The following is a 24,603-nucleotide window of genomic DNA, read 5'->3' on the forward strand; positions in this document are numbered from 1 at the left end:
TCCGGCGCCGGCCCGGAAAGCCCGGGGTAGGGAGGGAGATGTAGTAGCCCTCCCCCCCGGCCGGCGCCCTCACAGCGAGGCGCGGCGGCTGGGGTTGCCGTTAGGACTGCGCGCCCCCGCCCCCGCCGGGGCTCGGAGGCCCGAGCCAGGCCGTGAGGCGGGAAGCCCTGGGGCGCCTCCGAAGTAGCGGTGCGGGCGCCGGCGGGTATGTTGGGCCAGCTCGCCGCTCACCCTCGGTAAAAGCAGAAGGAGGCCCCGCGCCGGGGTTTAATCCACGTAATAGGGAACAGCTATTTCACATAGCTTTAAGAAGAGGTATTAAAATTCCCCCCTGCCTCGACCCAGCAAGCAGTAATGCAGCCCAGAGGTACAGGGTTTTGTGTTTTTATTTTAATACAGTTACAGCAAAATACAGGCTGGCAGTACAGGGAGCAGCATGCCAGAGAGGTAACGCTCCCCCTGTGCCGACAGCGTTTGTCTTGCTTCCCCGCAGCGCTGGCGACTGCATCCCGTGAGGCCAGCACGATGTGCAGTGCGGAGGGCTGCTGGCAGCCGAGGGGAGGCCACCGGGTAAAGAAGCTACCCCAAACCCGAAAAGTGACCATGCACTCTACATTTACAAACAGTTACCCGAAATGAAGCTACTCCCCCCTCCCCTTAGGTAGGGATTGAAAAAGAAGGGAAACATTACATTTGTTTCCCTTTAAAGGGTGACTTCGTTATTTTCGATGCTGTGATGATCTTGAGCATCCTCAGCACTCTCCAATGTTTGATTGCTGTTATCGTCAGGGATCTCAGCTGAAACATGGACCTGGCTCTCCCTGCTTTCCATGCTCTGGTGGCTGCCCTCTCTGACACCAGCCTTGCTATCATCTCCTTCTGCCTCATGGCTATCGAATTTCTGTCGGCTGTCATTTTCCATGCTCTGGTCACGATGCTTGCTGTCCAGCTCGTTGCTGTCCTGCCTGCGGCTTTTGTCAGCCCATTCCCCACTAATAGGATGCTTCCCCAGAGAACGGTGGGCAGCAGGTTCCTCCTGCGAGAGCCCTGCTTGCTGGTTGTCTACATCCAGGGCGCTCTCATCCTCCTCGGTAGCATCATACACAATGAGCTGTGTTAGAGATCAAAACAAAAAAGAGCCATTGTCACTCCTGAGGAACTGATCCGTTAACAGGTGCTGCCGTACTGCACCAAAACAAGCTGCGCTGGCTGCAGGGACACTCAAAGCCTTCATGATACCTCTCTACCTGGAGACACTGTGGTCTTTTATGGAATTACATAAACCTTTCACATTATAAGACACTCAGGTTTGATCCTGGCCTCAGATTTCATGTGTACAAGTACATCACGATAGTGAAAATTGCAGTATTGCATAGCTTGCAGCAGCAGGCTACACTCTGGCCAGAGGGCTGTCAATGTGCCAAGGCCATTGATACCCCCTGATGTGGGGTATCCAGAGAAAGGAAACACATTCCTTCACTTATACCTGCTTTCCCCCAACCAATCCTTTTCAAAACTGACTCCCATAAAATAATGTGTCCATTTTCAAGTTCACTACCCTCTTCCAAAAACCTGGTACCACTGCTCAGCACTATTTACCTTTTTTGCAGCTTTGTGGGGTTTGCTAGACTTCACCACTGTGGCTTTTGCCCTCACCCTGTAGGCCACACTGTCGCCTCTGCCAGCATTGTCTCCCCGGGTGAAAGGGGAAGGAGGGAAGGGTACAGTTACTGGAATGTCTGTGGGGAAACTTGTGGCAACTTCATCAGATTCATCCGTGTCATCAGAATCATTATCATCATCGTCATCATCCACATTTTCATGGCTCTTGCTTGACACATCAGGAAACTGCTGGAAAACATTTATTATGGATCAGGCAAATGAACATATGTGTGAGGTGTGCAGACTGGAATCTGTCCTGCTCACCCAGGGCTTATGCACTGTTGAGGAGCTACATGCAAAAATTGCTCTGAATTCACCTCACCCTGCCTGAAGCTTTGTTTTATTTAGGGAGAGATGTTACCACAGGAACTGTATTTGATTGAGGAAAATGAGTTCTGCTACACACTGGCTGCCCTGCAGCAGTCACCTGACATTTTGCTCTTCAAAACACTTACCGGTTTTACTGGGACATCCATGCTTTCTTCTGAAGAGTAAAGAGTCTGAAAGCAACATAAAACTCACTATTAGCACACAAAGGCATATACAGTAGAGCTGATCAGCATGGTGGCTGTTCTTTAAGCACTTAATCCTAACTTGCAAATCCTGGCACTGAAAGATGCTCTGCTTTCTCTTCCAGTTAGTTACCCATACCTGCTGAGGTGATGCCAGGTCATTCTGTGGGTGCTGCAGACTCTCCCAAGACTGAGAATTCACATGGTGGTGGTGATACCTGTTTGAATGATGGTCCTTGGAGTCCTTAAAGAGAAAAAAAATAAAACAGGGTTTTAATCCACAAAGGAGCATACAGGAGCAGGCAAAGCTGCCTTCATCACAGCTTGTTTTCAAGCAGATGTGGCATCTGCAATATGTACAGGATATGTACAGCAATTCATTGCAGTAGGAAGAGGGCTGAGAACAAGCTGTGATCCCAGATGAACATTATACCCAAAAAATATAATAGACAAGATGTGCCCCTCTCACTGGCAGAGCCTGGAAAATTTCAGAGCAGTTTCTCCAGCTCATTTTTACTGAGTGAAATTTGGAGTTATACCTAATGAACATAATTTCTGCAAATTCTCAGGTTCTTTTCCCAAGAATTATTTGTCTCCCACATCATGAATACTCTAAACTAAATGAGTAGCTGATTCTCAGAGCAAAGAATTGATTTTACATGGGTAGTAGCTGGTGATGGAGTATCAATCAAAAAGCTATATACAAGACACATACTGTTCACTCACACTACTCAAAAAAAATCATAGGAGTCAGATCAAAGTGCTCTTCCAACACCAAATATGGTTATCTGATCCACGCTACTGAATGTGGGTTGTAGTACTTGTGCCATGCTACAGTCTTTTTCTCTTTTTAACTGACAGCTTACACATTTTTCATTAAGAAAAAAAAGGTTTCCAGTGCTGGACCAGAGATACAACTAATGAAAGTCCAGCCAGGATGCCTAACATGGCAAAAGTCTACGGACATCTGTGGCTTTCAGCTTTGGCTACCTGAGAAACTGTCTCATAACAGCCAGGTGAGGATATGTTCTGCAAGCAGCCACAATTATAAAAGAGGTATCAAACAATGTGTATTAGAGGAAAAAAACAAACAAACAAAAACAAACAAAAAAAAGAAAATTACTAGAAAGACAAAAGGAGCTTACATATTTTTCTTCGGAGCTGGCAGAAATGGCATGCTGCTTTGATTTACTCACCTTGAAGGGAGAAAAGAGAAAAAGCATTTGTCAGTATTAATTTCTTGCTAATATGCAAAGAAAACATGCAAGTGATTGCTGATATGTATTTGTGATTTACTCACTGGCCATGCAGCGGTGATGCTGATAAGGCATAAACACAGAACTGCCACCTTCATTGTGATGTTTTACCTAGAAAATATTTTGGAATGGTGAGTCAAAAAGGTAAAGTACCACAAAAATGCCATACACTTTTTCTTTCTCCTGGTGTACTTTACCATGCGAAGACCAGCTCTCTGCTAAGGATTCAACCTGCCCATGACAATCTTTTTCCTCTGTCCTCCATCACTACCCCACACCCAGCTGGTTTTGTGATGATTTAGCAACTCAAAAGCTACAAGAATTTTAAAACCAGGTGCTGAGAAATGCTGAGGAGTGGTGAGAATAGCCACACTGAGAAAGCGAGCAGACTCCTGTTATCTATTGACTTGCACTGGCAAGTGAAAACCTTTGCGAGAAACAAAGTGCTGTAAAGATCGATCAGCTTTGGTTTATCTTTGTTCATTTAACATCATGTTGTCAGAAGACAGGACAAACTCAGCTTGGATTCTCTTTTTAGTTATTTTAAAACTAGTTTTCAGGGTTATCAATTGAAGTCACAGTGAGTAAACTCAGTTTATGTGAACATAAACAGCTTTTATTGATAGACCTTTATTTCTCCCTCCAGAAGTTTCAACAGAATAACCTGTGCTTCCAGGCAAGAGATGAAGTGAAATATCTGCTCACATTGCAGTTTTAACAATTTAATAAATAAGTGATTCCTACTGAAATTAGGAAAGTGCTGAGCTTTTGGTCCTGACAGACCAGTTCTCAGGATAAGGAACATCCCTGAGAAATTAAACTGATTTACTGATGAATAAGACACATTTAAAACTCATAGCAGGAAAGAAAAGCACATTTAAAGAAAAGAGCATATTTAAAATACATTATTAAGGCTGGCCGTGAGACAGGAAACTCTATTAGAGGTATTGCAATTTCAAGAGTTACACAGAGAAGGGTGCATGTCCCATCCATTCGGTAGTGTGCAGCATGAACTGTAAGCCTGCCAGGAAAAACAGGGACACTGCCAGGCAGCAGTTACATGAGGGAGGAAGCTTTGAGTTTCCAGCGCTTCATTCAGTGACAGAGTTTTCAGTAACCTCCTTCTGACATCTATTAGCACACAGGTCTAAAACTATGATTATGTATAATACCTTACATTGCTAAAGCAACCTTGCTTTTATAAAAATACACCTTTTTCCACAGAGAAACATCAAATGTCCCTGTCCAGTGAAGCACTTTTCAAAGATCCCCTGCCCAATGCTTGCATGACTAAAGCTGCAGACAGAATGGCATATGTCAGGTAAAATAGCAAAAAAAAAAAAAGAATACCTTTTCTGGTGCTGGAAGAGTCAGCTGTGACGAGGGTGCTTTTAGTGGGTCCCAGCAGCACCTCCAGGCAGTTGGATCCCAGCAGCTCTGGCTTTCTCCCCTTGTCCCCGACTGCCTGACATCTCTAACCTCGGGGAATTTAAACCCTGTCCCAGGCACGGCCACCAATCCCCATGTGGCGGAAAAAGATGAGGTCATGAGGCTCCTGGCCACCATCCTGCCCACGTTCTCCTACACTTCCTCTTTGGCTTTGTGGCTTTTGAAGCAAACAAATTCTACTCTATGGTTAAAACATTACTTATGGGCAAGATCATTAACCAGCAGGTCTGTTGAATGCACAGCATTTGGTATTGTGTAGGAGGACTTCAGGGCATGTCTGCCCTCTTGTGAAAAGACAGAGCCCCAGTTTCCCAGAAACCTTTCATGCCCTGTTCTGTAGGGGCTAGAATGCATCATGTGTGCAGGAAGAGATCTGAACACAAAATCCCCAAAAAGGTGTTAGTGCTTCCACAAAGTTGTAGATTTACTCTTCAGGGTACACATGTTGCAATGGGAACAGTAAAGACAGGGTACAGAGTATGGCCTTTTGACTTTTCAGTCTGAACTGGGTTAAAAAAGAAAAAAAAAGCCCAAACAAAACACTGTCTCAATAGGCATTCTGCGTCCAGAAACTTGTTTGTAAAGGTATACAGGAGCCACTGATAGTCTAATAAAGAGGTTTTGTGCACCATTATCAGAAAGTCTCACTCTACTTCTCTTAATTTGTATCCCTTCTGGATCCTTTCTAGTGTCGTTCACTCTCTCAGGTGGTTTGGTTGAGTCACCTGCTACAGCTGTCTGCTGCACCAAACCTGCTCAAGAGTCCTTTTAAGGGACCAGATGCCAGACATTTTTCAAGCTTAAAAAAATGAAAAAGGAAAAAAAAAAAAAAAGCAGCTCCAATATGAGGAGTGCCACGACTAGCATTGGGAAGCAAAGGACATCATGGGATGAAATTCCATGTCTGCTACGGAGCAATGCATCAGCCCTGCTGATGGACGACAGATCTATTCTGGCAATGCCTCGCTTGAATGGCCATAGCTGTGGATAGATTCTGCCTCATCTGCATTGTGCTGTAAGACTCTCAGACCGTCTTCTATTTGGTGTTTCTTTAAAATGACAATGAGGTGTCATTCAAACACAGGAAAATGTTCCAAAGAGCCCTTTTAGAAGGCAGAATATTTATTTCTGTTTCAAAATATTTGTTTTTCTCCTCATTTCTGATACCCAGCCAATGCCTGATGTGTCCTTAGTCAAGCAGCAACAAGACAGATGCCTTGTTGTCCCAATCCATGTTACTAACATGTTACTATCCTGTGCTTACTAACACTTCTGTGGTATATTTATAAACACCATGAGCAGCATACCCAAGTTAGGTCAGCAATCACATCATCTCACAGGCCTATCTAACTATGGTTTTGAGCTGAGAGCAGCAACAGCTAGGTGTTTAACTTAGTCTGCTTAATAGAGTAGTCTAATATCCTAGGAAGAGAACTGTATAAAAAGATAGCATATCATTAATAGTTCTGCATGTCCATAAAACCATATATGCATCCACCTGAATGAGGACTATCCTAGCTTTTATTTTCAGAGTTACATGACCATTATTATTTACTAACTCAGGAAAGACTTTTCAAGCAACAAAGCCTTCAGTAACTAGGATTTCAGCAGTGTGATCCACAGATTTAGAAAGCTTTTATCATCTCCCATCATATCTGCAGCTCAGCGCTTCTGGAAACCAGGTAGTTTACTGAAGCCCTTGAATACAGATGCAGGACTCAAGCTGTAAGTGGGTGCTATTTAGAAGTTTCAGATTGAGCATTATGTAGTAGCTAACAACACCCAGATTTTAATACATCGCTATTATTTAGTAATGAGGACTGCTTCAAAAGGCCTCTGTTGTTGACTCCAAGGAACCTCAAACCAGGTCCTTAGGTAGCTGAGTATCTTTGATCCCAAACACTAAAATGAATGAACAGTGCATCTTGCAGCTTCCCTGAATGGTAAGAAAAAACTACGTCCATCTGACAGAGAAACTGAGAGCAAAGCTCAGTGGCTCACACCACTGAATGTGGGACTGGGTATACTGGGTCCTGCTCTCCTGTCCACATACACTGGATCAACCTTTAAGTCTGCAAAACCCTACTTTCTCCACCAACCATTCATCAAGAGACACAGAACTGAAAAGCAACATTATACCGAAAAATCCTCCAGAGCTGTTGTCTGGCCAAAACAAGAACCTCCCGGCACCTGCAATTTGCATAATGGCATATTACTGTCTATCAGACTTTCAGGAAAATACATAGTATGTCAGGGCTTGTAAACAACCTGTTTCACCAAATTCAGCAGCAGTTATCTGTCATGCTGACGGAGAAGCCCAGAGCCATTAGAAACAGTGTCTTCTGCAGTTTGTTAAAGACCTTCCTGTACAGGTCAATTTTCACTGTGGCTTTTCAAAACAAATGTTTTGCAAGTGCCTGGAACACTTGTCTCCCAGCAGAGATGCTATGTGACCCCCAGGGAATTGTTTCTGGCAAACAACTGATATTTCCAGCGTGCTGGAAGATGACAGTGTTTCTGAGTACAGTTGCCAAAGCTATATGTTTGATTTTGTAAGAACTAAGGAACCGATGTTTTGCAGTAATCCAGAAGCAGGACGTGAAGCGACAGTTATTACTAAATGGCTTCATTTTATGCAAGATCAGCCAGTACAGAGCTGTAGTAAATTTAGCACTTGTCTCATGCCCGTCATTATGTGGTTATTCATCCTGTAAATCATTTCATCTAGCTGAGAAATCCTTTGCCTTGGTAGGAGATAATGCTTCTCATCCTTTCAGAGATAAGGAACAAGCAGGGCAGAAAGGGGGGGAACTTTCACCATTTTCACTTCCCACATTAAAATGCCTAATTCTGGAGAGAGCACTTAGCTGGCAGCGGCACAGCAGAAGAAACTTGCTCGAATTTGTATGAGTGGGAGGGTACATGGTTCCAGATTTCAGGAGCTGTCAGGGTCTGTGCAAAGCATGATGGTGACAGGCTGTAATTTGTTGCACACAGGTGACATTTACTACTTGGCTGTCCTGTCAAACAAAGCTTTTGACCACAATTTTTTCCATCTTGGGCTGGATTAGGAATATGTGGTTAGGCTGATGTTTCATGCCATTGAGAAGCACTATCAGTGCCTCCCTGTGCAACCTCCAACACGTACCTAAGACCCTGAGCTGAGACATCAGCACGATGCCCAGCAATATCTCTGGCCGGTCCAGGAAATCCCAGCCTGCCTGCGACCTGTAATTCCCAATCTTTCAGGGGAGCTGGCGTTTGTTTAGATTTGTTCACAAAAAAGCAAGTTCAGGGGAGACCAGAACAGCATCTTGTGGGTGGCAAAGACTGAGACTGGGAGAGAGATATCAATATTTTCAGCAGCATTAAGAATGTTATAAAGTAAAAGCCCCAGGAAACCCCAGCTTGGCAGAGTTCTTGGAAACAACTGTTTTACAACTAGAATGTCCCAAAGAAAAGCGGACTTAGTAAATGGTGGTTTCTGTGAAAAACAGATAAAACCCAAAACTTTCTTGCATTGCTACTATAAAATGCTCCTGAAAAGTACCTTGGAAACTCAGCATGTCAGCCAATATATCCCCAACAGCCCTTAAGTTTTCACAGTTAAAGCTTACATTCAGCTGTCAGTAGGCTTCAAAAAACCTTCTGCCTCTTGAATAGACTACACAGGCCACCATAGCATTTGTGTCCAGGCCCAGGAGAGTACTTGGTATGCAGAAGGGATACAGATGTCAGACCTGCTCGAAAAAGAAATTACAACAGAGATTTGCTCCTTGAGTGTGTGAGCAGGGCACCCTGATAACGCATGCTGTGCAGCACAGCTGTATATCTTTTGCTTTGCGCCAAGTACAGCATTTCCAAAGCAGAACAGCAATCAAACAAGCAACAGCAAGTTTCTCCCAATGAAAACCTCTTGTGGAGTGACAGGGCAGTTCAGAACAATGTGGGGTCCATGACCTTCCAGTCTCCCTGCCACTTCTGATCTGCAATGCAGCGCAGATGACTAGTTGGCAAGGGGAGCTCTGTCTAATGTTCATTCAGGCAATAAGGGGGTTATGATATCTTACTTCCCCTAGTCGGCCCTAGCCATTCCTGGAGAAGGGGCATAGGGGGGTGTTGCAGAACTAGGCATAACACCGATCTAGGACTGCAGTAGATGATTAATCGGGGCAGAACAGACTTTCTGGAAAACAACCCTGCCATAAGCGGCCAGCTTATATACCTTCTAAGGTACCAGTGTTTGACAGGTAGCACAGTCTTTTGGTCTGTCATTATCTCCCTCTGCATAAAGTGAGGCCGCTTGCTTGTCTCCCCTGAATTCTGAGACTAGCTGCTACCTGTTCACATTTTCAAATGCGAGGAACAGCTTTGGAAAGAATAAATATTTGAGAAACTGCCATACAGCTGTGGCCCACAAATCCTGGAGGCTGAACAGCCTCAGTCAGATCCCAGCTCTCACAGAGCAGAGTGACTTCTCCTACTACAGCATACAGTCCAGCTTCCTAAAATGGAGCCCTACTGACATTTCTTCCTTGGCTTTTGCAGCCAGCTAGAAAAAAACCCACATATTCTGGATCTTTTTTCCTGTTGAAATTAATGAATTTTAATACTGAAGTCCATGGAGCAGCAGGAATTAAACCAGCACAGAAATATTATGTTATTTTCAGGTCATCATAGTTACCAGTGCGAAGAGCAAAACACCAGATATTCCAGTGCTGGCACAGATATTCCAGCCACAAAAGTGGCTGTGTTTCAGCTCTGAATTGACAGAAAAAGAATTGCATTTTTTTCAGTTGGAAAATTTAATAAACACATTAATAGTCTGAATTACTACCAGAAACAAAAGCAACCAACAAAAGTATATATATAATGGTGTACATCATGTTTTCATGACTGTACCCTTTTGTGATGTACGTAACCCTCAAAAAGCCATTGTCTGAGAACAGGAGAATGAGATTTTCAGCATCTAAATGGGAGATGAGCTCAGTTCGCTCTCTTAAGATGCTGGCTCTGAAGCCTAAACACTGCTGCAGAGATAACGCCCCAGGATGAAGGAAAGCACACAAGGTGTCTGTGCCTAAATCCTCTCTATGTTTATAAGAAAGTAACCATCAGTTTGGCAGCTTGGGACTTACAGTCTGAGTACCGAGGGGAATTTGGTGGTAGGAAATAGTTTCACAGACAATTGCTTTTTGGACAGGCATTGCAAAAACTTTGTGACAAGTTGTTTCCCCCTCTCTCCCCCTTGCTGTATTAGTTCCCTGTTTCCTATCCTACTGCAAAATTTTCTCCTCCCAGCAAGAAAGGACACTAATGGAAACGTCTGAATATGCAAAATGGGTACGGAAAGAACAGCATCTTCCTGCTCTACATTGTGAAACTGTTGGAAAGTCACAAGATGCCTGTTCCACCTAGTACAGGGACTTCTGGCAGGGCACCACAGGAACGATTCTGCACACCCTGCACCTCTCCACTTACATCTTCACTAAGCCCCACTGGCAAAGTGCGAAAGCCACCCCCTCGCTGCAAGAAACAGGACAGAGTACAGTACAGCATGACGGAGAAGAGGTGGACAGGGAAAATGATGGGCCAAGTCTTCCTCTGCAGTCACCTTGCACACTGCTTCTGTGCATGACTGAGACGAGCACTGCAACCCTACGTTGCATGACAGAGGGAAAGTCCTAACTGTGCCCTGGTAATCCTTATTGTACAGGAGCCTTGATTTTACATTCCACATACACTGTGTCGAGCTCACGTCGTGTTTCTACACATAACCACACAAGGCTCACAGCATGAGGAGCAGAAAGTCCAAAAAAAGGTTGTTACCGCTCTGAGAGACAAAACTTTTACAAGGCATGCTTTATGACTGCCTCCTGGAAGGGGCCAGCACAAAACAGATAATCTGGAGATGTGCCGGGCATTACACAAGGCAGGATCGCAGCCTGCATATCTGTGGTTATCTGTACACAAGGCATCTTTTTCTGCAGCCTGCCCTGACTTTTCTATCTTCAGAAGGTCTGGGGAAGGTGAAACACATGCTGTACAAGCAATGCAGGACTGCTAGGATGGGTTGTGACCCTGTCAGTAAACCTGACCTCAGACCCAGACTGTGCTACACACCAGAAATCCTTCAGATTTCACATAGCTTCAGGTTTTGTTGTCAGCAGTTTTCTTAACTCTCAGTCTAGGGGCTGCTGTGGTCTGAGGTAGGACGGATGCAGAACTGAGTCAGTATGAAAGCAAATACCTCCCAGGCACTGTGCACTGGGGTGTGGAGCCCCTGCTGGTGGAGTGGGAGGAAAAACCCATCTGTGACCTGATGAAGGGAAATTAAAGAACTGGGGACTGGATTTTTGGAGGAAGTTGTTTGGCTGAGAAGCTGATTTGATTTTGGGGGGGGGTAACCAAAAACCAGCAGGCTAGGGTCAAGGCCTCTGCTGTCCTGACTGAGTCAGAGAGATTCCCCACAGCTTGCTCAAGCTCAGAGGTGATGAGGTTGTTTTCCCTCAAAGCCCATCCAGGCAGAAACTCTGCAGGAACCAGGCTTCACTGCAGCAGTGGGTCATTTTGGTTCTGGCTTGGAAAGCCAGGACCTCTCCTGCATGTCAGGATACTTCATCTTAATTGGTATTGGGGTAGCCACCTCTTGTACAACAAGCAATCAGTATGCCAATAGAGAACACCACTCAAACACAGCAATTTCTCCATGTGTTTTGCATATTAAAATTGTATTAATCCTTTCAATTTTAAAAAATTAGGGTTTTTTTGATTGAATGGGAAGTAGTGACTCACATTTGACATGTATTATGATCAGCAAGTCAAAGGAGATGTTAATTTTCCTAATTATATGATTTGTCAAGTAAATAGGATAAACTGATATACTGAATAGTTCAGATGATAGGTAATACAAGTGTCTGGGAAAAAATAAAAAGGTTTATTTTCATTAGAAACGTACCCCATCCCACCCCGCTCCTCTCTCATTCAGTCAGTTTTCCTTCACAGCCTCCATTTTAGCGGGACTGGAATGCAAAAATGTTTTGTTTTGGAAAGTAGCTGTATACTATCTGCTGAACTGGCAGCTCATGCACATGGGGCAGGTGCCCTTACTCCCAGATTTGTTACCTCCTGGACCAGTGAGTCCCTGACCCTGCCCAGCACTGAGGACTAGGAGCCCAGTAGCCTGTGATATGAGGGAACTGTGCAGAGGCACAGTGAACTTGGCAAGCCAGGAGGACAGACAGCCTGCTAGGTACAGGAGCACAGCAGCACTAAAACTTTTGGCAAGCCCCTGCTCTCTTGCTTACCAGCTCTCTTTGGAAGGGAGATACTTTTTTTGAAATACACAGTTGAGAGATAATCACATCCAGATTTAGGAAATAACATTTTGCACATAATTCATACTGGCTACATAGACAGATTATTAGTTGAGCATGTAGCTATAAATTTGGCAGAATAAATGGCAAACTGTGGTTGGCATATGGATGCAAAGCAGGAAGCAAACTGCAGCTATACATTAACTAGCGGAAAGGAAAGCCTAAGAAACTGGGTAATCAGCAGGCTCTGAAGTAAACAATAAGAGGGGGCAGCTGATGAGTCAACTAACTCTTGAGGAGCATATGCAGCATCAGGGCTTTTTGCATTAGGAAGAATATTATCAGTCAAAAAATAATAAGCCAGAACTGCTTTTTTGCTCACTGAGTCTTATTTATCACAGAGAAGTCAAATGACTTCTCCTCATCCATGGAAAATATGAACACAGAGTATGACAAGCAATTTTGGGAAGCAACATCCGTTCTGTATGGGGAAACTTGATCTGCTATACCCAAAATAACTGATGTTGAAACACAGGCTAAATCTCATCTAAGCAATTGATTAGACAAAAATGAGGAAGCACAACTGCTTGCTAGGGCTGTGTCAGTCTCACCTCAGGCAGCAGGGCAGTAACAGGGCAGACACATGGGCTGAGCCAGACTGGAAATTCCAGATCTAAGGAGGCAGGTTGTCAACAGATAACTCTATGCCCTCAGCAGACTGCTGAAAAGCATTTATTATGGCACCCAGTCCCTGAATGAAGTGCTACAGAAACTCTGGCACTTCACCTTCATTGGCACTAACACAGTCACAGCCCACAGGAATCTGTCTGTCTGAGCCCTGCAGGACCATGCTGCTGCCTGCATCCCTGACACTTCCCACTCCTGAACTACCCTAATAGTGCAGGCAACTGCATATCAACTCAGCAACACTACCCATCTCCCTGGGTGTGCTAAACAGAGGAAAATAAATAGTGTGGTGGCTACAGCAAAAAGCAGAGTTGGCTGCAGGTCAGCATTCAGCTAGCAAAGCTGCTTAGATAAATGACTCCTTAAAAAAAAACCCGCTTCTCTAGAAGACACTTGCTATGGCTTTTTTTGGCCAGTGCCAGGAGAGTCATCACTGGGATATAACTCTACTGCTTTTACAGGCAAGTCACAAGGCATGCTTGCTGTCTTGTCTGAGGTCCTAAGATGGTAGGCATAATGTAGACTTTCCAATGATAACTAAAAAACCAGTAGCATCAAAATGTTAAGAAATGTAAACTACATGGCAAGATTTTTTTTTTAAGTAGCCTTTCATTTAACTTCACGTCTACCATACCTGCCCTTCCCACGCTGATGTTATAGCATGTGACTTTAATTTTCAGCAAAAATAATATTCATTACGGCTCTTATCTTGCCAAGCTACTGTATGGACACAAGATTTCTCTTATTGATCATACAGTTATTGGGTAAAAACTATTAAATATAGTTACCCCCTTTTTTAACTATAAGACTTAATGCAATAATAATTTGCCAATTTTTTTATTGATGCTCTGGCTTGATACTGCCCATACATCAGACAAGGCACAGATGCCTGAGACATACTAAAAAATCTCACTCTGAACTCACAATTATCCTAGCATTTCTCTTAATGCATTGATTTTCCATCATTGTCATCATGGAAAGCAAGAACAATACAGAGGCAAAATAAAAAGAAAAAAGAAAAAAGTAAAAAAAAACCTGGCCAAGTAATTGCATTCTCCGGCTCTAGGCTTTAAATATCTTTCTTCAACAGGAAGTCTTCCCCATAGACTTCAGTGGAAAGCAGCTATGTTCACACATACACAGATTGTGCATTGGAGACAGGGAAAGACAGTAGCTTTTTTTATTATGTGGGCTACACAGACACTGCAAATTGAAGCTTAAGAGATCAGGGCTGCTCCTGCTTCACCGCGATACAGCCTGCCGACAATTAGCCTGTCTGCTTGAGCTGCTTTCCTTCCCTGTCCCATCCCTGCATAGCAATTAGCAGGGGTGAAAGCAATCCTGTGTGCTCCCTTGTTACACGTTGGAGCTGCTGTTTGGGCTGTCCAAGGGGTCCAGGTCAATATCCAGATGATCTTTCCCGGAAAGCCAACAACTTCTCCAGGTTTGAATTTTTAATACAGACAGACAAAGAGAGTCAATTACCCCAGTGTACAGATGATATGCAACAGAGGGTGAGGATTTATGGATTTTTAAAGCTAAAACAGACCATCTTCTACTTTGAGCCCCTGCACAAATCAGACTGAAGGAGCAACTCTAGAGCCTACTGAGCCTAACAGCTTACATTTGCCTACAGCAAATGCAGTTATTCCTCCTGAACTGGGGTTATTCTGTGTTAAAGCCATTTTCCATAAATTCACATTGATGAGCACTAACTACACTGCCCTACACTACATCTGTAACTCTAAGAATTAAATCATGCACAGGTTTTCCCATTGTTTTTTGTGGTCAAGAGGTTATTCATGCCATTAACACAATTCAGCTGTGAATAATTGTGAGCAAGGCTGCTGTGTTTATCAGTTGTATTCCAGCCTCTTCAGTACTGGTATTAACAAGTTATATTCTGGTTTTAACAGAGATAACCCTTACAGCAATACTGGTGAAGTTTTTCCAGCACCCTTCTGCTCACAGCTGAGAAAGCCTTGCCAGAGCACTGGCTTCTCATCCTGCTCCAGTTTCAGACTTTGCAGCTCAGTAAGCCTGTGCTTTACTGTATGGCAAACAGGTCTGTGCCCTCTAGGGAAATAGGAGCTCCCCCAGTTCCCTTAGGCTGCATGCACATCTCCTGGCTTTCTGGAAATAAGATTTTTTTTCCTCTCAGTGATCAACTCTGAAAGACAGCAAGATGGTCAAAGTAGCTGAGGCACTGTTGGAAAGGCATCAGAAACACACAGGTATTGAAAACCTGGAAATTAGTTCTGGCAGTGACCAATGACAGTACCTCTCCATTCCTCTCTCAAAGCAGTACAAACTCCCTGTTGTCCACTGTCTTTTTATCCTACTGCAAGTTTTTGTCATAGAAATCCAGGGGAATAACTTTTCTGGATTCAATGGAATTAAAGCAGAAGTGTGAGAGAAATCCCCAAGGGGAGGATCTTTCATGCCTGACACCTCTGCATAGGAAGCAATGTCACAGATTTTCAGGTTACTCAGCATGATGTAACCAAACCGCTCTGTGCAAGGTGCCCACATGCTCCTTCTCAGGGAGGACCTGGTAGGGTCAGCAACTGTCATGCTGATTCTACCAACACTTCTGTACCTTGTCATCATGCAGGGCCTGTGCCCAGCAGGAGCAATTCTTTGTGCAGGTTATTCAGCTATTAGTCTCCAGGAAATCTCTTAATCAATATAGGCCCTACTCTGATAAGCAGCAAGGCAGAAATTAGGTTCTCCAATGAAAACAGCTATTGGTTTATTTATTTTTTTATTTCAACATAGTAACCCTCCTACAGAACATTCTAGGAAAGCATGGGAGAAATGTTTCTTCTGCGAAATGTAATTAACATAGTTTTCTTCCTGTTGCAAAGTATAATTGTAAATATAAACCAAAGCACAAGAATGGGGTTATTCTGGGCAATGGTTTGTGCATTTCAAAATACTGTGACAAGTTTGGTTTGTCAAACTGAAGACAGGGCAGACGTCTCTCTCCCTTCCTGTTTAAGCCAGTGGTCTGGGAAGAGCTGCCGTAACCTATAATGATGGTTAGCTTGCCAAAAGCAACTTGTTTCCCTCAATCTATAAATGCAGTTTTCCAAAGTTTGAACATATGCCACAACATGCACATGCTTTGTGATCCTGTTTGACATGCCAAACCCTGTTCCAATCTCAAGTAATATTAAAACTTACATAGAAATACTCAGTTCTGACAGACCTGATACATAGACTTTCTTATACATACAAAAATGTGGAACATTCCTTCAAAGAAATGAATCAAACTTTCCTCTGCAAAAGCATTTCCTAACCATGGAAGAACATGACCAAACATGGGACTATTTTCATGTTTTACTGGGTATTTGCAATTGGTCTTGAGGTGGCAAGCCATTTAAACATGTGCATAGCTAAGCCCCATGAGTTGTGGGGAGAAGTGGAGTGCAGCATGACGTGGCTGCATGGTCACATCCTAGGATAGCAGTGGTAAGGCACGTCCTGGCCGGAGGTCATTTTACACAGATGGGTAATACCCTGCAATACGTCCCCTCATGCAAAACATATAATCCAAGACAGAACCAGAAGACTGAAATAACAAATGGTTTACTTTCCCCTGCTCTCCAAACAAGGTCAATCATTAAACAAAAATGAAAAATTACATTCTGTCAGTGGAAAGCCTCACTAGTATAAGTATGTATAACACTTACTGAACTTGTTAGTACCTGGGCTCAATAGTCATTACTATAAATCTTTGAGCCAACATACCTTAACAGAATATCAGCTACTTCCTATTTTATTTTCTGATGCCACTGCAGGAATACAGAAGTAAATACTCTGGCCTCCATCCATAAAAAAAGACATTGCAGCACAAGTGGCATGGCTGAATAAACCACTGGGCAAAAACAGGCAACAACATTGCACAAGAAAACTTGCATGATATGTAGCTCAGGTAAAGTGAAACAAGGCTGGCCTGGCAGGGACCACACGGGAGCAATACTTGTTTGCCCGAGAGTTGCTCTCCCCTGACAACTTGAACAGAGGAGTGCACTGCGGCAGCCCTCTCTTCTCTCTGAAGAGCTTGTCTGGCCATCCCTTGGTGCTTTCAGGGCCTGGGGGCTCTGGACAGACTTTTATATCTTGGCAAGAAATGTGCTGAGCCTTCAGCAGCAGCATAGCTGCCACTGCCCAGGGAGGTGGCAAAGCAGCATAGGGACATCAAAGGGTGCTTCTCCCAACAGTCAAGGCATGTGTTAGAAGGCTATAGGAGTGCACGTGAGTAAGCAAAAGCAGTATATGCATATAGCATATTTTAAAATTAATTTTCTAGATATCAGAAGATATCTAGATATCTATCAGAAGATATCTAGATATCTATCAGAAGATATCTAGATATCTATCAGAAGATATCTAGATATCTATCAGAAGATATCTAGATATCTATCAGAAGATATCTAGATATCTATCAGAAGATATCTAGATATCTATCAGAAGATATCTAGATATCTATCAGAAGATATCTAGATATCTATCAGAAGATATCTAGATATCTATCAGAAGATATCTAGATATCTATCAGAAGATATCTAGATATCTATCAGAAGATATCCCCATGCTACCTGGAGGGCGTCTGTTAAGATCTAAACCATGTTTTCCAAAACAAGAGGAACACAGGAAAAAGAAGGAAAGGTGGAAAGAAGACTAAATATTTTCATTTCCAGGTAGTTGCACAAAGACCGCTGGACAAAACCTGAAGAGCTTCTTGAATCAAATTCTTGCTGAAAGCCAGGAACCTGAAAGGTGTCCCCTTCACATGTGTTTTAAAATACTTTGGCCCATTTGGTGTGGTGACTTACTCTGTCACAACACAGCATTGATGGTCCCCTCTATACAAAAAGGATGTGGACAGGTTGGAAGGGGTCCAGAGAAGGGCCACCAAGATGATCAGAGGACTGGGAAGCTGCCATACGAGGATAGGCTGGGAGAACTGGGTTTGTTCAGCCTTGAGAAAAGGAGGCTCAGAGGGGATCTCATCACCATGTACCAGTACTTAAGGGGTAGCTGCAAAGAAGATGGAGGCTCCCTTTTTACGTGGAGTCACATGGAGAGGACAAGGGGGAATGGACACAAGTTGCTCTTGGGGAGATTCCGACTGGACACCAGAGGGAAATTTTTCACAGTGAGGACAGTCACCCATTGGAATAATCTCCCCAGGGAAGCGGTTGACTTGGCCATGTTGGACACCTTCAAGAGTTGTCTGGACAGGGTGCTGGGCCATCTTGTCTAGACTGTGCTCTTCCCGGAAAGGTTGGACTAGATGATCCCTGAGGTCACTTCCAACCTGGGATTCTGTGTGTGATTCTATGGCTCAGCAAGGGTTTTCCCAGAGACCTGACACTTCCAGTAAGCATTTAAGTACCAGATTACTCTTCTAGCTCTGTTTGTGGAGCCTGTGACAGGCCTAGTCTTGCATCAGGAGCAGATGCCAAGGATAGATGCTGAGACTGTTTATCTCTGCAGCCAGTGCATACCCCTACCCTCCCAAAACACCATCAGGGTGCTGCTGTGAGCAGCTGCTCTCCTATCTACCCCAATTCTGGCCACCAAAGGCTGGGCAAGTGCCAGCAAGCTGCACACAGCTTGAGACATCAGATGCATTTCACCCTTTCCTGCCAGCACAAACCTGCAAGGAAAATCCAATCACAAGCATGTAAGTCACTTCCTTCCTTAGCCACACATGTGAGGCACCAAATCCTAAACCAGCCCCATTACTCAGCAAGGCTTCAAGGTCCTGCTGCATTTTGCACTGACTCAAGCAGGGTGCTGAGAGCAGAGGATGCATCTGTAACACCCAGGGTCCTGGTGGCCCAGGTAGTCCTTGCCTGGCCTGGGGGATAACACAGGCAAGCAGGTCCGAGGAGGGTGGGTGTGCTGGGCACAGCATGGATTTAGAATTAATCTGATGCTGACAGTGATCACCGGGATTGCTGCAGGGTCACAGTCACAAGCATGTCATCCCATGGCCTGTCAGGGTGTACAGAGACTTGGAGGTTTTTTGAGCAAAACCAAGAAGAGAAAGGCACATAAAATTTGTCAGGCAAATCACAGAGCTAGTCAACTTGTGGGGAGGTGGTTTAAGCCAACCATTGCATGCATATGCCAGTGTAAGGGCTCTGCCTCGTGCATAGCATGTGAGGAACTCTGCTTGCTCATGACCCGCATCCACAGGCTGTTTTCTTGAAACCTATCGCAGGTACACAACTCTCAGACCAAACACCTGGGACACCTGCAGGCTTTGCAGAAACAACCTGATCTTCAGGAGAAGCCGAGGTCCAAATTGCCCCTTTGTGTATCAAAGAAATGCAAATAAATTCTGAGCAACTCCAGAGGTGTCAGACTGCTTTGTTTCAGTAACACCTGAAGCTTTTAAACTGGGATTTTTCCAGCAGCCGTCCTGTGTCAGGCTGGTGGTCTATGAATCATGTTTTATATGTCATATCAGCAAGGTAAGTGTGCCAATTCTTGCAGCGAAGGGGAATAAAGCTCTCTGTTGCTGTCTTTAATGAGAACAAGCTCCAGGCTGAGCAGTGCTTTACTCTAAAGAAAGACAAAGATGCTCACACCAGCCACAGAGCATCTCTCCAGTACAAGCTTTGCCTTCCTGGGGGTTTAATGACAGCACACCATTACAAGACAATAACAACCCCAAGTAAAAGTCTCTTTCAAGCACACAGACAATGAATATCCAGCTGTGTTAGGAAAACACAAGTAGCTATCCGTAGGTACTTGTGTATGAACTGAACTGAATTATACCAGCACTTTGCTACCTACACCACAAATTAATTCTTTTATGGTTTCTGCAAGAAGGGGTGGCAAAAAGAGCATGCCATGCACATACCTTGAGCAAAACCTTCCTTGCTTGCCTGGCATGCTGACTGGTCACCCGCCCTTGCTAGGGGTCACAGCCTGTGGCAGGCTCTGGAAATACAGATCCTACATGCAGAAAGGGTAAGAAACATGCAACATCACTGTTCCCTTTCTGATATAGTCACACCAAGGGACTGGCTAGTGACAGTGGAGGATCAAAGAGAAAGAAACAAGTAAAATACCTTCCTGCCTCCCCCCCCCCCCCCCCTTTGTTTCTCATCTCCTGGAAAAGCACTCGCAGTAGCTGCTCTAGGTACTTGGGTTGTCACCTGCACAGACCCACTGTCCCATGCTGAGCCATTTACAGCCTCAGGGCTTTATCTCTTCTCAAAGAGGTGTAGCTTTTGACCTCTGCCTTTGCACCTCCTCTGAGCACTTTAAAAGCTTTTCCATGGTCCTCCTGGCTATTGGAAGTCTTCTGCAAACTCTGAGAAGCAGAATAGCTGTTTTGAAAACAGCCTGACAGAGCAAGTCCATGTGAGAGCCCTGCATAGCAATGCCTCCTGAGCCCAGCATCCCTGTGAAGGGGCCCCCTTGCTTTCACTTTTACAGTGTCCTGAGTAAGACCCTGACAAGAAGTTGGATACTAGTGACTTTGTCCCTTACAGCATGCTTTTTAAACAGTTGAAAAAACAAGGCTAACATCAGCTACTGGTGAGGCTTTTGTACCATGAGGCAGAAGTATTTTATTGCTGTCATTAAAAAATCCAGAGATTTAATCTCACTGGCATCCTAATGCATACCTTGCTAACTTAATCTCATTTTCTAGTTAGTCATGAACTCTCAGACTGCATTCATGCCTTTAAACAAACAGGACTTTCAGGGATGAAGTATTATGCATAGCCTGCTACTGCCAAACCCCGCTAGTACCTTCCCCTCCCTTTAAGTGTGCCAGAGCAGACTACCCAGATATCACAACCCAGGACAGTGCCTGGCCACAGAGCTCAGTCCCTGGGGCATCAGCACCTCAGCTTCCTCACCCAATAAGCAGATGCAGTGGCCACAGGCTGCAGCAAAAATGATGAAAGCTCCTCCCTCACAGCAAAACTCTGCTGGATGACACAAACACACCCCCAGTTCCCCTCCACATCCCTGAGTTGAGAAACACAAGCCCCTACCCCAACACACGCCTCCACCTACCAATTTGGGGGACGCTTCTCTAGTTCTGAAACTCAAGGCCTGGGCAGCATTTGAGCCGCATAGAGAAAAGGCCCGGTTTTGTTTTTCCAGTGACTGTAGCAATGCTCTTTTCTGGGGTCTGGCCTTTTGTTTTAAGTGGCCCAGAGCCAGGCAGCACTACTTAAGCAACAGCAAAACAGCTCTGGTCTAGCACAGTCCCTGTTAAAATCTTACTCCTGGCCCAGCAAATAAGAAGCTAAAAATTAACTACCTCCCTCAAGCATACCTCCACAAAAGCCCCTTTTGTAGGGCACACCAGTAAAGGCAGGCAGAACAGCACGGGGGTGGGGTGGAAGCATCCAGGGCTTACAGAGAAGGGCTGTGCAGGGTGGCAACAGGGAACTGAAGCTCAGGGAGAGGGCGAGGACACGTTAGACCTTAGACATTAGAACAGCATCTTGCCTTAAACACATTCTGTACCCAACACAGCCATCACTGCTGACAAGGGAGAGAACACCTGGGGGGACAGAGATCACTTTTTCCCCCAAGAGGAAGGCAGAGGTTCCTGCCATCCATTTCCAGGATGACTTACTCATTGCTGAGAAGTGCTGAGAGCAGCAGCTGTTCCCCAGTTCTTGCACAGCAAATCCCATCTTGCCCCCAGCTGTGTGTCAGGGCTAGTTTCCAGCAACCAAAAGAAACCCACACAAGCCAGGCGGCAACAGGGCAGTCACTGGGTCCAAACAAGGTGCTGGAACCATCAGCTGCTTGTGACCCACCTCAAGCAACTTTGCTTCAGGCAATTAGCTTGGAGAGCAGTATACCTGCCTGTTCGTGATTTACATTCATAATACCTTAACTTCCTTGCATGGGAGCTGTCTGTGAAACCCAGCAAGCCCATGCAGAAAAAGCCAGCCTGAGATGTCCCTTATCATCTGCAGCACAAGCCTCCCTCTGCTAAGTGGAGACAGGACCTGTGCAAACTAACATACACAGCTTCAACATCCAACTTCTCTCATCACCAGTATAACAGTTATTTACTTTTTTACAGGTGACCATTTCAGAGCAAGAACCATTCCTCTGAACTAATGATCTTGATTCAGACACGTTAATAACAAACAGGAATAAAGGCAAAGATTTTCCAGGTAACAAATGAGACTCCAATGAGGTCTGCCAGGCCACAGTAGTACTGGGCCTCTTGAGTGTCCCCCCTAGCATCTTCCTTTCACTCCTATTTTGGCTCATTTCAAAAAGCAGAAAATGAAGCTTGGAAGCATAGAACCACCTGAATAAGCAGGAGACTATCACAAAACCAATATATATGGAATTTCACTAAGGAATCCCCTGACCTCTGTTTGGCTGGGGATTTTGGACAGTTGGAGCAGGAAGCCAGCACCAGTTTACTCGGGATGGAGCAGAGGACACAAGCCCTGACAGAGAACAGAGCAGGGAGAAATGAAGCACTACAGTGGAAATGCATATCAGAAAAGACAAAGTGGAGAAACAGGAGTGGAAAAAAGGCCTAAGGGAAAAAATACAAACAGAGGAGAAAAGTCAGCAGGCTGGCAGGGGAGAACATTTGAAGCACAGGTATCTGAGGAAACTGATCTGGAAAGGCAGGGAATAGAAAGCAAAATGACAAAGAGGAATCAACGCCAAAAGGCAGAGCTGAAGCAGAGGGAAAGAGCGTGGCCCAAACCATCCTGTCCCCACCAGTACTACACAGGCTTCTGTCCAAGTCTGTGGCAGGTCCATCAGCATGTACACTCCTGTATCAGCTCTGCTTTCATGAGCCTAATCACTTAATTGTATACTATCCTCAGGGAATCAACCTGCAAGTTCTGCCACATAGCTTGGTGTGATCCGCATGAGAAAATTTAGAGTGTAAGCTTCACTGCCGTTTGTGGCACAAATCTTGGTGCTCACACAGTATGCTGAATTTCTATAGCTTACCTACAGATGTCCCCACCATCACTGAATGACATACACTGTCAGCAGGACTCCACTCAAATACACTGCCAACAGTGACTATTTTATCTGATTTCTCCCAAGGTGTTTTCCACACACACCAGCACCCTCCCTCCAGCTCCTCTGCCATATGCCAGCAAACCCTGTGCTGGAGCATCACCTCATTTCTGCACAGTCTCTTGGGGACGCACCACCTCCTGCCAACCCTCTTGGGTGCCCCCAGCTGCCCTTGCCTGCCTGCAGGGAGGCAGACCGGCCCAACTTTGCTCAGGACACAGCAATGATCAGCACTTTGCCGCCATTATTTTCTATTAGAGTAACTGAATGTGTACATTAAACAGGAAAGAGTGAAAAGCCAGCTACGTGACTGATCCTGCCCAAGCATAAGCATCCCCTTTCTAGCCAAGTCTCTTTTTCCAGCCCTACAGATTCAACCCCCTCTTTACTTTCAGTTGAGCAAGATACTTTTTACAGTGGTGCTTTGCACTGCTAAATCTTTGGCCTTCAAGAGTTAACACTCCAGCTAAAAAACATATGTATTTAATATATATTCCCAAAGTATGCTCTGCAGCTCAGAGAAAAGTCAGGTGTTTAATGCAGGAATTAGTGGCTGCAGGCATGTCAATGCAGTATGTTGTGGCCAGCAATGCTAACTACTCTGTGCATAGCTTTTGGCTACGGGTGGGGTAAGGCAGGTGGCAGAAGTAGGAAGAGATGCTCCTCAGCAAGGTTGTGAGATCATGACCTGACCAAAACAGTGTTTAACATGTGACAGCTGATCCACATCATCACTTCCTACAGCAGCATCCCTGGTCCCTCCCAAACAATCATTACATGCTTTTGTTAGACTTCTATATATGCTCTTTTCTGTAAATTTAAAGAGGACCTTCCCTTCCAGTAAATTACAGCTTTCTTTTGGCTTTCAGGCCAGTCTGCAGCTCATGTTTTCATACAGTCTGAGTTGCTCATGCTTGGCTTTTCTGAGGCACTGACTGCAGAGGAGGTTAAGCAGTTCAGTGGTTGAGTCGCTGGTACAAAAACAAACCTGCAGATTTCTGATCCAGAACACACCCCAAAACAACATGCTATAGATAAACAACCCATCTGGAGCCAAGTATGCATGCTATCACATTACACACCCCTGATGTTTATTCACAAAGCAAGCCAAGTATGACTGCGCTCCATCCAGGTTACCTTAAACATGTACTTTTCATGCCCAGAAATTGTCCTTGGATCAATTTTTTTGTGGTGGGGGAGGAGTGTAAACCAGCTATGCCTGCAGGACCTGCAGGCAGCAGGCTTCTCTAGCAGGAGAAACATCCAAGAGGTGAAATACAGGTGTGCAAGGGAGGGCTTGTCCACAGCTGCTGTGGACTCTGAGATACCCAAGACAACAGCGGATTTTCTGCACCGATGCCACTGTGACTACTAGCAAGGGGAGGAAAGTGGTAGCAAAAATGCCCCCAAAAGGGGGAATTTCCCCTAAAAGCTGGGGAACTTGATATAAGTACCTGGAGCTGCATACTAAAGCCTCTGCCAGCTTTTTAGTTTCACAAAAGCCTGATTTTTGTTGCCCTCCACACCTCCCTTATTAGGGAAAAAGTGCTTCCCCCCCTCCCCCCCCCCCCCAAAGAGAAGAGATTGTTTAATTCTCACTTTAGCAAGGCTTTACAAATCACAGTGCAAGGCAGGTAAAATCCCTTCACTTTATAAAAATGCCTC

At 44.8% G+C, this 24,603-nt stretch overlaps 1 protein-coding gene across 4 annotated transcripts; it reads right to left on the reverse strand.

The window, feature by feature from the left end:
- Nucleotides 1–368: 368 nt before the first annotated feature.
- SPP1 (secreted phosphoprotein 1) lies at nucleotides 369–21,070 on the reverse strand. 4 transcript variants are annotated; one of them, XM_064450355.1, is made up of 8 exons: nucleotides 20,935–21,070; nucleotides 19,766–19,860; nucleotides 3,475–3,541; nucleotides 3,320–3,370; nucleotides 2,314–2,418; nucleotides 2,118–2,162; nucleotides 1,600–1,851; nucleotides 369–1,111 (listed from the first exon to the last, which is right to left on the reverse strand). In XM_064450355.1, exons 3-8 carry the CDS (start codon nucleotides 3,526–3,528, stop codon nucleotides 704–706), a joined length of 915 nt encoding a protein of 304 aa, XP_064306425.1. In that variant the 5' UTR covers nucleotides 3,529–3,541; nucleotides 19,766–19,860; nucleotides 20,935–21,070; the 3' UTR covers nucleotides 369–703. The 4 variants fall into 4 exon arrangements, with proteins under 4 accessions (XP_064306425.1, XP_064306426.1, XP_064306424.1 ...); XM_064450356.1 differs by lacking the exon at nucleotides 19,766–19,860; XM_064450354.1 differs by lacking the exons at nucleotides 19,766–19,860; nucleotides 20,935–21,070 and adding an exon at nucleotides 4,781–5,000.
- Nucleotides 21,071–24,603: the final 3,533 nt, after the last annotated feature.

Source organism: Phalacrocorax carbo, chromosome 4 (assembly GCF_963921805.1).
Source record: "Phalacrocorax carbo chromosome 4, bPhaCar2.1, whole genome shotgun sequence".
Lineage (NCBI taxonomy): Eukaryota > Metazoa > Chordata > Aves > Suliformes > Phalacrocoracidae > Phalacrocorax > Phalacrocorax carbo.

What these genes read in the sequence shown, in the direction of transcription:
- SPP1 (XM_064450356.1), bottom strand. Translation starts at nt 3,528, where the DNA reads ATGAAGGTGGCAGTTCTGTGTTTATGCCTTATCAGCATCACCGCTGCA. An exon ending in GCATCACCGCTGCATGGCCA is followed by an intron (nt 3,371 to 3,474) that starts GTGAGTAAATCA and finishes TCTCCCTTCAAG; the next exon opens with GTGAGTAAATCAAAGCAGCA. An exon ending in ACCTGGCATCACCTCAGCAG is followed by an intron (nt 2,163 to 2,313) that starts GTATGGGTAACT and finishes TGTTGCTTTCAG; the next exon opens with ACTCTTTACTCTTCAGAAGA.